The sequence below is a fragment of the Larimichthys crocea genome, chromosome XVI (assembly GCF_000972845.2).
Source record: "Larimichthys crocea isolate SSNF chromosome XVI, L_crocea_2.0, whole genome shotgun sequence".
In the NCBI taxonomy this organism is placed as follows: Eukaryota; Metazoa; Chordata; class Actinopteri; family Sciaenidae; genus Larimichthys; species Larimichthys crocea.
The window spans coordinates 3,216,987-3,230,184 of NC_040026.1; the positions used below are offsets into that span (position 1 = coordinate 3,216,987).

A 13,198-nucleotide genomic window follows, 5' to 3' on the forward strand; every position below is an offset into this window, starting at 1 on the left:
CTGTTATTATGCACACTCCATCAATATGTGGGGGAAGTTTGGCAGGCCTGCCGTGCCTAGTTACCGGAGCTAAGCTAATATTGGACATTCACTGTTTGGAGCGGGGGTTTAGTGGATGTCAATTGACCGAGGTGACCAAAGGTCAGGGAAGAGGGTGCTGGAAACAGTGAGCTGGTGTGAGTGCAAACAAACTAAGCCGTTCACTGGAGACTGTTGGATGTAGCTTTGCCCTCATCTTCACCAAAGGAAGCGGGGGTCAGTTTAAAACCCTGTTAGCTGTCAACCTCTGGACCTCAGCAGTGATTAAATGTCAGTCAGTCCCTCAAACAAATTATAAGCTTCATAAGCCAAGATAAGGTTGAATTAGAGGCTCGTTTTCTCTTCTTCTTCTTCTTGCGTTTCAATCTAAATATTGGCTCTGGAAAAGTCATCAGCAGAACTGTATTTGTTGATTTGCTCCGGAAGGCGAGGCTTTGGCATTAGAGCTGCTCTCCGGTGCCACAGAAGTTTTTAAAATAGAAACAGTGCATCCTCACTGCAGGCTGTTTACCTCCTGAGGTTAATTGGAACGAATGTGAGAGAAGATAAAGCTCCTTTTGTATGCCCTGCAGTCTTTGCTAAACCTAGGCTCTTTATTGCGAAGACATGGCTTTTGATTAAGTTTCTTTTTCAGATGTGTGCTTCCTTTCTTTGCCTTTTGTTTCTTCTCTTCTCTTCCTTTGAATTGGCAGCCGAAGAGTCTGCGGAGCAACTTTTGGATTTTCACAGCAAACCAGAAGTTTTTGTTCCGCTCAACCTGGAAGCGATGTCTTGTCACATCCTGACAGTTTTATCCAAAGCAGCCGTGATGTCAGAGAATTTTATTATTCCCGTGTGACTGCTTCATGAAGTGGAGAGGTTAGAGGTGACTGTCTTCCACCACCACCGCAGAGGTTTAAAGTTAGAATATAAAAGTACTGCTCCGAGCCGCTGAGCACAGAAAGTATTAGAGTGACAAGCATTGCGTACTGTCCCATTGAGCGTAACCGCGGAGCAGAACACAGCAGCTCACAGCCAGCAGACTTAACACCAGCACTGCTGGGAGAGCGACCAGCAAACAATTAACTGCACTGAGATAATTAAAGGCAATCTTTGGGAATCCATCTCACTGATTGCTCTGGGCCAAAGTACAAGTTTAGAGTGTTGTGGTTGAGAGCTGAATGATGAATCCTGAAATGGCTGAAAACCATTAAGGCTCTGTATTGACAACAGCGTCCCAGAGGACGGGGCGAACACAGAAAAGTGAATGAACAATGCCGGGTCAATTGAAAATGTCTTCTTTACTTTGGTGTGTTCTCAGAGCAGCTGAGATGAGAGCGTTGCCAAAGCAACGGAGTGCAGACTACCTTGAATACCAGAGCAGAAGTCTGTGGTGTGTGTATGTGTGTGTGCTTCTATAAAGACACACAGCACTAATAGTTCTACTGTCCAATATAGTGGCATCAAAGCAATGTTGTCTGTCATGATACCATAAACTGCCCCATTAAACTGCCCCCCTGTGGTTCTCTCTCTCTCTCTCTCTCTCTCTCACAGCTGAACTGTGTGACGTTCCCGTCTTTCGCGTGCTTGCCGGAGCAGCAGCTGCTGAAACCGGACGAATGGAGCTACTGTGACTACTTCTGGGTAAATTCACCTCAACATTTAAGAGGCTGTAAACTGGGATGCCCCATAGCACAACCTGGATGCAAGACCGGCACCGTAACAGTAAATAAACTGCAGCTCTTCCTCTCAGGCAGCTCATCGTCACACATGCTGCTAGAATCAGCACAACTTTCCAGTTCCGTTAGTTTCTCTGATGATAAAATTTTATAAATCATCTAAAAGACATTATGTATAACATCACATAAAAAGATCACAGTCTTTTTATGTGATTTTTGTGTGTACATTCATTGTTACACTGCAAACAGGAACTGCTAGTAGCTATTGTAGCATGTCTTGGTTTCAGATACTCCCCAGTAGGGTTGGGCGATATGGCCATAATCTTCTATCATAGTAATTTTAACAGTTTATTACAATACGGTTCTAGTATGGTGCAGTAATTGATGTGTAAATTCAATTAAGAAATTATTTAAATAATCATAATATCACACTTGAGTTTAGGTTTTAGAGTCCAAAAAAAGACTCAAAACGAAAAAAAATAAATAAATAAAATCGAGGTTTATGAAGAGCCGTTTTGAAGCTCAAAATATGTAGCTCTGGCCATCGCCATGTTTGTAGTCCTGCTTCTTTCACCTCCTCGCTAATTTAAATATTGGTAATGACGTGGTTCATCGGCGGACCTGAGACGGGCCGAATGAAACCTGGGTGCTCAAAGAAGCCATCTGTAACAGCTAACACCTGTCAATCAAATCAGCCATGAGTTAATTCTGCATAACTTTAAGCTTTAATACAATTTGAACAGGTGAGTTCTATAAAAATTCATTCTCAGTACAGTTGTCATGAATAATAACATTAGACAGTATACATTGTCATATCATGGAACCATACCCCAACTACTGCACTACATGTGCCTTCAAAATTCTTATAATTAGGCCAAAAAAGTAATGTCCGGGGCATGTATACTGCGGTCTGGTTTGTCCTTACAGGCTGTACTTCAGGTGCTAAGATCTTCTTTGTTAACAGAAATAGAAGAAGGAAAAGATGTAATGAGGACACTTCATGAGGAAACTCTTCAATATGAACAACTAACAACCAAAGAAAGAAACACTCCTTTCAAAAAGTGATTGTACTTCTGTTGACATCACTGCTCACCCCAGTATATCACTAAATGAACATCCTCAGGAGTTGATGAGAACAAACACAACACCGAATCCTTTTCATCTTTCAACATGACTCCATATTTATCTCACACTGGCTGTGCTGCTGCACGCTGAGAATCAGCACCGGCTTTAATAAAATCCACCAGACAGTGTGGTAGGATAATACATTACATGTAACTAGCTGGAGTGCAGTGAACCACTGTGAGCCTCTGCTGCTTTGTTCAGACATCTTCCACCCCTGCAGTGTAATCTGTACCAGGTGTGGTGTGTGGGCTAACACACTTGTAGTCATAAACAGAGAAAGGTGACAACACGGTGGAAAGAAAGGGTGGGTGGGACACCAGAGCCCGGTAATGGCAGCTTTTGGTAAAACAAGTCCATTTCGATTAACCATGGGACTCTCAGGCCTCGTGGTTCTGGCCTCTGTTCTCAGGACTTTGACTATAACTTTGACATTTAGGCATTCAACTTTTTTCAGAATAATGTCAACAGGAACCCCATAATAAGGATTAGAGAAATTTGATTGGCTTAGCTTTTATTCCGAGATTTAAAATCAGGAAAAACTAGACGGGATTCTGAAACAAAGTTGTTTGCAGGGTTCTACATGAGTCTTTGCTCAGATTAGTTAGAACATGACAACAAGAATTTCACTGAGCACTAGCATTCATTTTGTGCTGCATTTATGTTCACATGACAAATGTAGTCCAATACTCTCTGTTTTGAGCTCAGTTCTTGTCTTCAACTCCTGATAGAAGTATCTTTAACTTGAGTTAAATTCTGCGCTGTCTTTACCAGCTTTGTCTGAAGTTATTTGTTTGTGGACTTTATCAGAGTCTTTTTGCAGAAAAAAAACCCATCAGACTGAACCAAAACAATAAAGCTGCGGGCCGTTAATATCAAAACAATGAACTGAAAGTAGCTAAAACAGGAAAACTGCAGATTCGGGTGACAGTTTGCTGCAGGTTTGTCACTATAAGCACACGCTGTCATTTTATCCAGCATTGACATAAAAATATCGGTTAGTGCAGCTTAAAAATGAATAGGTCATGGTTACAGAATAAGGTCAGGTGCAGTAAACACTGACTGATGTTGACCCTGTAACCAGTCAGCATAAATCCATTATTCACTCAAGCCAACCACATCATATCAGCGATGGAGCTGCCTGATTGTCTCTTAATGCTTCAGTTAATTCAGCCTTTATCTGATGCTGCTGTGCATCCTCTGTGTGTTTGAGGCAGAGCTCGCTGTTCAAAGTGTGATGTTGATGTTTGTTGCCAAGTGTTTGCTCAGTGCGTTTCTCGTGTGCTTCCTGTGTTTATCGCCGTAGACCGATAAGAAGGATACCCAGGGCAACGGCTGCATCACAGGATTCGAGGTTCTGCTGCAGAAACAGCTGAAGGGGAAACAGATGCAGAAAGAGATGGCCGAGTTCATACGAGAGAGGTATCAGCTTTTTTCATCAGCCAGCTGCCCTTTTTTGCTTTTTTTCACACTTCATCCACAGGTTACCATGAAAACCATACAGCTGTCAATAACACAAACCAGTTCCTCTTTTTGTTCTTGCTCATTCATGTACATCACTGTGTTGCACAACAGAGAAAATGCACATGGAAACAGTCAGGTTGCGTAAAGGCTGTGTGGTAATGAAACTCTCTACTTCCCTCTCAGGATAAAGATAGAAGAGGAGTATGCCAAGAATCTCTCCAAGCTTTCCCAGATCCCTCTAGCCAGCCAGGAAGACGGGTGAGTGACCTTCCTCCTTGAAGTATTTTCAGGAGAAAGACTTCCCTCCCTCTCATCAGAGCTCGTCACACACATGGCCGCGTGGAAGCTGTGAAGCAACACACAAAAAGAAAAAAGAAACACGTCAACACTTGGACAAGAAAGTCTTTCCACTATTCAGTAGCTTTGGAGACGACATGGTTGTGAATCACGTGTTTTTGGGGCTTGTCCCTCCACAGTACCTTTTGTAATAATATTATGTGATACTTTATTGCACCAAAGAGGGCATCTTTCTTCCCAGTGAGGTCAAAGGTCAGGATCAGCTGCTGAACAGCAGCCAGAAAGCTGGTGGAGATTCAGTGTCAGATAACTCAGTCCACAGCATGAGTGTGTGCAAATTTAATACTGAAATGACAAGTGGATTAATGATTTACAGTTGTCCCTCGCTATAATGTGGTTCACTTTTCGCGGCCTCGCTGTTTCACTGATTTTTTTTGTGTAATTTTGCATGCTTTTTTTACAGCGTACTGTACAGTATGAACGCACATTGTGTTCGGCACCGTCAGAGGAACTGTGAAATACACATGAGTTACTGGTAAAACTTACTTATGTGTCAAACCTCGTAGATTGATCAGGAAACAGGTTTTGATCTTTGGTTTCATTTACTAATATAGTATTGTACTTATTTTTGTTAAATCTGCAAAAGTTTTAACTTTGAGAGTGTTTGAGAAAATGTTAATGCCTGTCTGAGAAAAGTGTATAAAAGTGTGTGGTTAGGGGTTTTACAGCCTTAAAACATGTATAATAATTGTAAAACTTACTACGCAGATTTCGTTTATTGCAGGTTATTTTTAGAACGTATCCCCCACGATAAACAAGGGACCACTGTAATTGAAATAACTGATCTTATAAGATCATAAAGTAGTTTATCAAGCAAATATTTCAACCGGTCCCAGCTTCTCAAATGTGAGAACTTTCTGCTTTTCTGTGGTTTGTTTTGCTGTAAATGATTTTGAGAACTTGTGATGGGCATTTCTTTTTTCTTTGGGACATTTTATCAACTACATAATTAATCTGAAAAAATAGTTCAATCATAAAAACATTAGTTAGTTCAACCCCATTTCAAGTATTCAGCAGCAGTTTCAGCCGATGAAAGAAAACATTATTATTTAATAGTGCTTTAAAAGTCTCCAGCAGTCACATATGTTTGTCCACTTGTCCCTTGGACCACGTTTCTGCAGGACCTTCAACTGTAAGTAGTTGGTTGCCACCTCTGTGTGAGGACCCAAAAGAGAAATTTGGTGTCAACCCGCAAACTCAGAAAAATACATTATACATACATTATGAACATAACATCATATATAAAATACTGATAAAAAAAGCTAGCAACGCACAGTCACCAACAGTCACATGAAACAAACAATCTAATGCTGCACAAACACGACTGACTCACTTTTCCTCTGTCTTTAAAGTCTCGGATCTTTTGACCATGGACGATTACTGAGGACGCTTCATTCAGAGATGTGTGTCCAATTCATTCATATCATTTTGACATCATGATTAAGAGTGACGGAAAGACTGAAGTCCCATTCTACTTTACCTCATAGTATTTTGGATGTAACTAAAGTTCTATGAGTGCATGCCCAATGTGGGTCCTGACCCTAAGTTTGTGAAATGTAGGCTAATGTCATCGTAGCTTGCTGCTGCATCTGTCACTGGTGCCTTTTATGATGTTACACCAATAAGCTCTTTGCTGCTAGAAGTAATGCTAACATTAGGCTAAGTATAAGTATTAAGTATTCATTACTGTTTGGGAAGAATATGAATCTCTGTTGTTCTTGTTGTCTTTGCACTGGTCTGTTGGAGTAGCAAACATTAGCGTGACATACACTGACTAACATTCTGTTATGTACAGGCAGGCAGGAGCTGTAGCTGATAAGCTAAATTGCGTCATGTAGTGCCTCTGGGTAATAAGTTCTAGTTAGGGCTATTATGAATCCAGATTTAGAGAAGGCTGATATGAGCAAAAAGTTTGCTAACATTACTGTAGCAACATGATTAATCACTGTTACTGGTACTTATTTTGTCCCTTAGACGTCACATAATCTAGCTTTAAAGTTTGTTCCGAGTGATTCATGTTGGAGAAAATCAGCTCTAAAGTTAAATTAGTTGACCAGTCAGGCAGACAGCTCCTCTGTGAGCAAGCCAGCCAACCAGGCGAGACATCCTGGTGTGAGTCTGAGCCTGGAGGCCCTGTCAGTGATGCTGTGAAACAGTATGGCCTTCCTGTAAATCACTGGACGCTTTGATCTCTGTCCTGCAGCAGACTTCAGCTATTAAGAGAGCAGAGGAGCAGAGGGAAGGAGGGAGGGAGGAGAGGAGGTGCAGAGGCAAAAGAGGAGGGAGAGGTGAGGATGAGGGATGTGAGATTTGGTAAGGCTGACATTAAGTTGTGTGTGTTGGAGGTTGTAGGGGGGGAAAGAGAATACAGGGAAACCCTGCGGGGACAAAGAGTTTGCAGCCACTCCTCTTTTATCCAGTCTGACAGCAGAGGGAATATCACACTGAGGCCGAGTCTTTGTGTGATTCTCCGAGGGGACGCAGGAACACGGAAAGTAAACAATACAGGAATCTGAGAGGGGCACGGCTGGAGAAAGACACCCACAAAGAGAAGCTGTGATTTGTACAGACGCCGCCTATGGCATTGTTATTAAACTCATCTTTATTAAGAGATTCCACAGAGACACGGCGAGAGTGTGTAGCAACGTGAAAAATGTCACTCCAGCATCACAAGCTTGAACATAACAAAAAGTTTCAAGATTAGACAAATTATACTTTTTGTAAATGAATTTGTAAATTAAGTTTAAGTAAGAATAAATCTAATTCTTCCAGTTTAGACTGAGTGGATTTCTAGTTACACTGTCTTACCAAACAGACCTTATTGAGTCCTTTAGTTGAATATTATGTTATGAGACTTTTGCCATATTGTATGAAATTTAATTTAATGATACTTAATATAAATCTCACCTCTGGGTAGTGAACTTTCTTCTGTTTTCTGGGGGGGGGTTCTTCTACCCCGCTCTCACTGCAGGCTTAGCAGGACGGAGCATTCTGCGGTTCGTTTGTCTCAACTTTTGAAAAAGAGATCTCGTCTTCAAACTTTGACCTCTTAACCGAACCAAAAACAAATGTGACAACTCTCTCTGGTACTTAACATAAATGTGTGATATTCAACACATATTACATTTAAATTAAAGTTAAAGTGTGTAATAATGTTGAGTGATGAATCACTGCTGTCACAAGCTATAGCTAGCTAGCTGTGACTATTTTGCAACAACTAATCTCTCTCTCTCTCTCTCATAAATTGGTGTGATGAAATCTGTTTTAATCTGCTGCAATTTATACATTTATATTTAGTAAAAGCACAATGTTGTAATTAGACTTGTTTGCCCAAAGTCAGCTGGGATAGGCTCCAGCCCCACCATGACCCTGATGAGAACAACTGGTTACAGATAATTGGACGGTTGGGTGGATGGATGGATGGATGGATGGATGGATGGATGGATGGATGGATGGATGGATAGATGTGTGGTTGGATGGATGGATGGTTGGGTGGATGGATGGAGGGATGGATGGATGGATAGATAATGTTGTAATGAGGCCATAACAGATTAGTTGTTGCAACTCACTTGTGGTAATCAGTTTTCTCAGAAGCTAAACAACATAAAGAAGAAAATTTAAATATAATTTAATTAATGAGCAAGATTTTAATTACATAAAGGTTTTTGGCTGCTACAGTCTGTCTGGTATGACCAGTTGTTTATGGCAGCTGACATTGTCAAACAAAAAGTTTGCTAACTTTCTAACTCTTCTCTGTTTGAACTGCATTCTGAATTCAGCTACATTTACATAGACTCACTTTAACCTCATGGTAATGATTGGTGTGTGCACTTTGTTTCACATTCTAAACAGTTATATCAAAGCAAACTCTGCAGTGCAGATGAGACAGCATGAAAACAAGGTTTAGTGAGGCTCACCCTACCTTGCACAGTTTACATGCACATAAAATAACCCCTCTTCATATTAGCATGCTAATAGAGGGTTAGAGTGGGATGAAATTGTCTCATATAGAATCCAGATTATGCCAGTCGGCTCAGTCTGCCCACACCCAGAAAAGTGCAACACAATACTTCCATTATTCTCTCCCTGTGGCCCACTCTGTTGTCAGACTGGACAATCAATGTTTTGTTGGTCAGTTCCTACTGTCCGCCCGGCCGCAGCCTAGAACCAGCCGTCTATTTATTCCTGAATTTACCATTTGTTTGGTAGAGATGTAACTGTGAGGCGTGTGACCACTTTTATTGCTACCAATCATGCATCAGTTCTGTTCAATGGGGGCAGGAGGTTCATTTTCCCTGAGATACAGTATTTTGTTGGCAAGTGATTGTCTGTCACTGGGGACCTTAAGACTGTACAGACGTGCCAGATGTAATTTGCGAGTGTGAACAGCATTTGGAGTGGTGCAACTTTGGCAGTCTGGAATCATCACATATAAACAAACAGCTATCTCTCTTCTGGTGGGTGTGTTTGAGGTGAAGGACATACTGGACATGAGCTTCCAGTCTGTCCTGGCTCCACTTCTGGAGCAGTTTTGGCTGGTTCCAGCACATTGGTGACACCATTAAAAAGCCTCTTCACATGCTTAAATGTTGAAACATATTTGGGCGGATCGTCAGCTCAGGATAACAAATCTGTTTGATTTGAGGGAGGGGCAGTGGGGTGGGATTACTTAAAGATTTATAATGGCTTTAGTGGTTCCAGTTTCTGTTCAGACCTACAAGAACTTGCCTGGGATCAGAGCTTTAAATCCACCCTGACTCTGGCATGGCATCATGACGTGAAACAGTGGTTTCTCGGATGAAAAAGTATTGACCCAATGAGTGTCTCAGTGGGAGGAATGATTAGCCAATCAGCTCTACAGATGTGACTAATACTGTTGTCAAGCTCTGTCAAGCTGTGAACTAAAACCAAGGAGGAGCTACGATTCAGTGTTGGCTTAAAGGTCCAGTGTGTAGGATTAAGTGGCACCTAGCGGTAAAGTTGCAGATTTCAACCGAATGAATACTCTCCCACGCCTCACCCTCTCCTTCCAAACATGTAAGAAAAACTCTGGCGGCCATATCTAGATCAGTGTTTGGTTTGTCTGTTCTGGGCCACCGTAAACAAAAATGGCAGTTCAACATGGCGGACTCCATAAAAGAGGACCTGCTCTCACTGTAGCTCTAAAGGGCTCATTTCAAGACAACAAAAACATGATTCTTATTTTCTGATGATTATAGACTAATAAAATACTACTGAACATTGTATTTCATTCCTGTGAATAGATATTTGTACTAAATCTTACACACTGGACCTTTAAAATGACGTCAGAGTCAGGCGGATAAGTTGGTCTTGTGATTGCTTTGGGAAAATCCCGTCAAAGTTGATGCAATGTCAGACTGAAGATGTAAATGGTGTATCATTAAAGAGTCACTGTTTTCCACTAAAACACATTTTTCAATGAAGCCAAAACAGCAAAAAAAAAAAATTGGCAATAAAACTAACTGAAAAATGGCACTGGCATTGAAACACTTGCATTGTAAAAAGTTGCATTTTATTTTGTTTATTTTAAAATCACTGGTTTTCAGTTTCACCATACTTTTTGGTTTTGGCATGGAGATATCTACATCTGTCTTCATTGTCATATGAATGCGTATGCAAGTCTTCTGACTGTCCTCATTGTGCTGTGTAAGTACTGTCTGCAATGTCCAGCACATATAAAATAGTTTGACTTGCTCACAGTCTGATGCTCCGAAATGATTTCTCAGCTTGCTCACACGCCTAAATGTCTGAACACAGGCATAGAAAGTAATGCTTGTGTGTGTGTGTGTGTGTGTGTGTGTGTGTGTGTGTGTGTCAAACTGAAACTACAGTTGAAGATGCACTGAACGCTCGAGCCTGTGACACTGAAGCTGACCCACTTTCGTAGAGTTGCAGGTGCTAGACTTTACTCCGACAGTGTCAGGAATGTTTTGGATGTCAGTCTGACGGAATTCCACACATGTCTTCCATTCAGAGCGAAGCTTTGAAGTAGCCCACATACCCATAAAGACCGTCAGTCCTGGACCCAGAGCATTGTGGCTGCGCCCACCCGCCCGCCTGCTGGATGATTGTTTAACAGCTCTCATCTTGAGGAAATATGACGAGGCTTTCTGCATCATTCTGTCAGAGCTAATTATAAATCATTCACTGTCTTTAAATTGAAACAAATGTGCGGCCTATTGAAAAGACAAGTGGTGTCTAATTATTACTTAACGTGCATAAGCTAACTTCATTTTAACGCTTATCTTCAAAACAATGCAAGCCTTCTCTGTGTTATTACCCCCAGCTGTGCTGGAAAGCTGAACTGAGAGCTGTGAGAATAAGCGGAGCCATATCTCATGTCCCATACATCCTAATCATCTGCTGAACTGGCTGTGGACCTCAGCTCAGCTCTCCAGATTTACTGGTTACTTGTGGATCCGTGAACTTTTGCACCTACTCCGCTGCTTGAACCCCATCTGTGTGTGTGTGTGTGTGTGTGTGTGTGTGTGCGTTCCCCAACTCTTTCTCGCCCTCCCTGTGTGTCTTTATGTAAAAGTGTGTGTGGTCCTTTGTCGTGTAAGATATTAAAACACACACACACACTCTCTCCCTCACCCTCTTTCTTATCTGTTCTCAGGACTCTGGGGGAGGCTTGGGCCCAGTTGAAGAAGAGCTTGGCAGACGAAGCTGAGGTTCACTTAAAGTTCTCCTCAAAGGTAATTCATCATGCTTTTCTCCACCTCTGAGTATTTGCCACCTGCTTGATGCCCATACCTAAAGTCATGTTCATGCATATTTGTAAAGATTTATCATGCAGCATGTTGGACTGCTGAAGTGTTTTTGAGTCTGTACCAACTGTACAGATGTTAGCACATGTGTGGGGGTGTGTGTGTTTGACTAAAAGTCAGTCCCAATTGCTCACTCTCTCCTTTCCTCTTTGCCTCTGCCATTAGCTTTGTATGTATAGAAGCTTAGAGTCTGGCTACATTACCTGCTTGTCCTCGCTCTCTGTCAGTATCCCCCCCTGTCCCGGGCTTGAAAACTTCCTCTTGTCTCTCGTCTAATGACCCAGTGTTACCAGTGAAGATGTATGCAAATGTATGACTAACTCAGCTAACTAACATTAGCTAACAGCAGCTACAGTTGAATCACAGAGAGTTGATGCAGAGCAGCCGGAGGACATTAGAGGGAAAAGCAGTGAAATAGTTGGTGGTGTGTGACTTTCTGTAAAATCATGCACTTCTCCCGACCTAAAGCCCAGAGTGTGAGAACAGGCATATGGGGCACAAAGTGTGAATGACAGAGACCATTCACCTGATTAGAAGTCAGTGTAGCATCAACAGGATCAATTCTGTTTATGGTATAAAAGTTACACAATGTTCGTTTTAATGTGGATTACAGTCAGTGGGGTCAGTGTTAGCGACAATTCTGACGGTGCATCTCTGTTACAGCAACAAGCAGTTGCAGTATATGTTTCATATACAGTACAGTTTACATATAGGTTTAAACTACATCAGCTGCTCTCTTAATATTTAGAGTGTGTGGGGGGGCTCCATATTGACTGTGGGCTCTGCAGCCTACAACACGTGACTAACAAGGCAGACAGTCTGCCTTCAAATGTAATTACATACAGTGAAGGGCTTCTTGATGACTCTGTGGGCTGAGGCACATACATATGACACTTTGAATCAACATTTAATCACCCACAGTGTTTTCACATTTTTCTAGTCGTGACTTCCTCTTAAAGGTGACAACTGAAGGTTCGATCTCGGTCAAAAAACTCTCAAGAAGAGGCTCAAGTTTTCAAGGGGAGCTACTCCTAATTTCAGCACTGTAAAGTGCAAGTGTTGGTCAGGTTTGTCTTGAGTTGGAAGACGAAAGATAGAGGCCCCGGATTACAGCTGGACTGAATGGGGGAAATGGAGGCAGTGATGTTATCCTCCAGAGATGCACAGATGTACGGCACTGATCCAGGTTCTCGTAGGAGAAGGAGGGATTTGAGTGGAAATGAACTTTGAATGATAGTTTCCAATATGACTGCAGGAGGGAGCTGCAGATCTCATTCATCACTGACGGCTGGGCTGGAACACCTTGTTGCTTATTAAGATCAAATAACCAGTGACGGGCTACTCACAGGCTCAAAAATAATATTATCTTGTCACATTCTTGGAGCAGCATGATTTCATGCTGTGCATCGTTTACCTTCAGAAATCAGGAAAAGTCTGAAAAGGAAGCTGAAAAAATGTGAAGTATCTGATGTTCTGGTTATTGTCTGGTTTGGAAATCAAATCATTTCTCATCTAAACAAGCTCAGGCTGAGAGGATGATGACATAATGCTGAAATCAACTACAGGGCATGGAGCTAATTATGGTTTTTAGATAATTAAATCAGATATATGGAGGGGGGATTAAAATGATTACCCTTTTTGATTGATAACTTTATCATTCCTGAAATTGAAATACTGTCATTTGTTTGATGAGTTGCTGCTGGGAGAAGAAGACTGTTATAGGCTGCGTCTGGATTCATATTGTCATTCAACGGTTCAGGCTGCCTG

General features: G+C 41.7%; 1 protein-coding gene across 3 annotated transcripts in view; it reads left to right on the forward strand.

The window, feature by feature from the left end:
• The window catches only part of gas7b (growth arrest-specific 7b), a 64,324-nt gene that overhangs the window by 40,410 nt on the left and 10,716 nt on the right, over nt 1–13,198 (forward strand). For all 3 annotated transcript variants that reach the window (XM_010731508.3, XM_010731509.3, XM_019271410.2), the window contains 4 exons: nt 1,573–1,662; nt 4,126–4,241; nt 4,467–4,541; nt 11,281–11,359. In XM_010731508.3, coding sequence (XP_010729810.1) covers nt 1,573–1,662; nt 4,126–4,241; nt 4,467–4,541; nt 11,281–11,359 — 360 coding nt within the window. The remainder of the gene's footprint in view (nt 1–1,572; nt 1,663–4,125; nt 4,242–4,466; nt 4,542–11,280; nt 11,360–13,198) is intronic.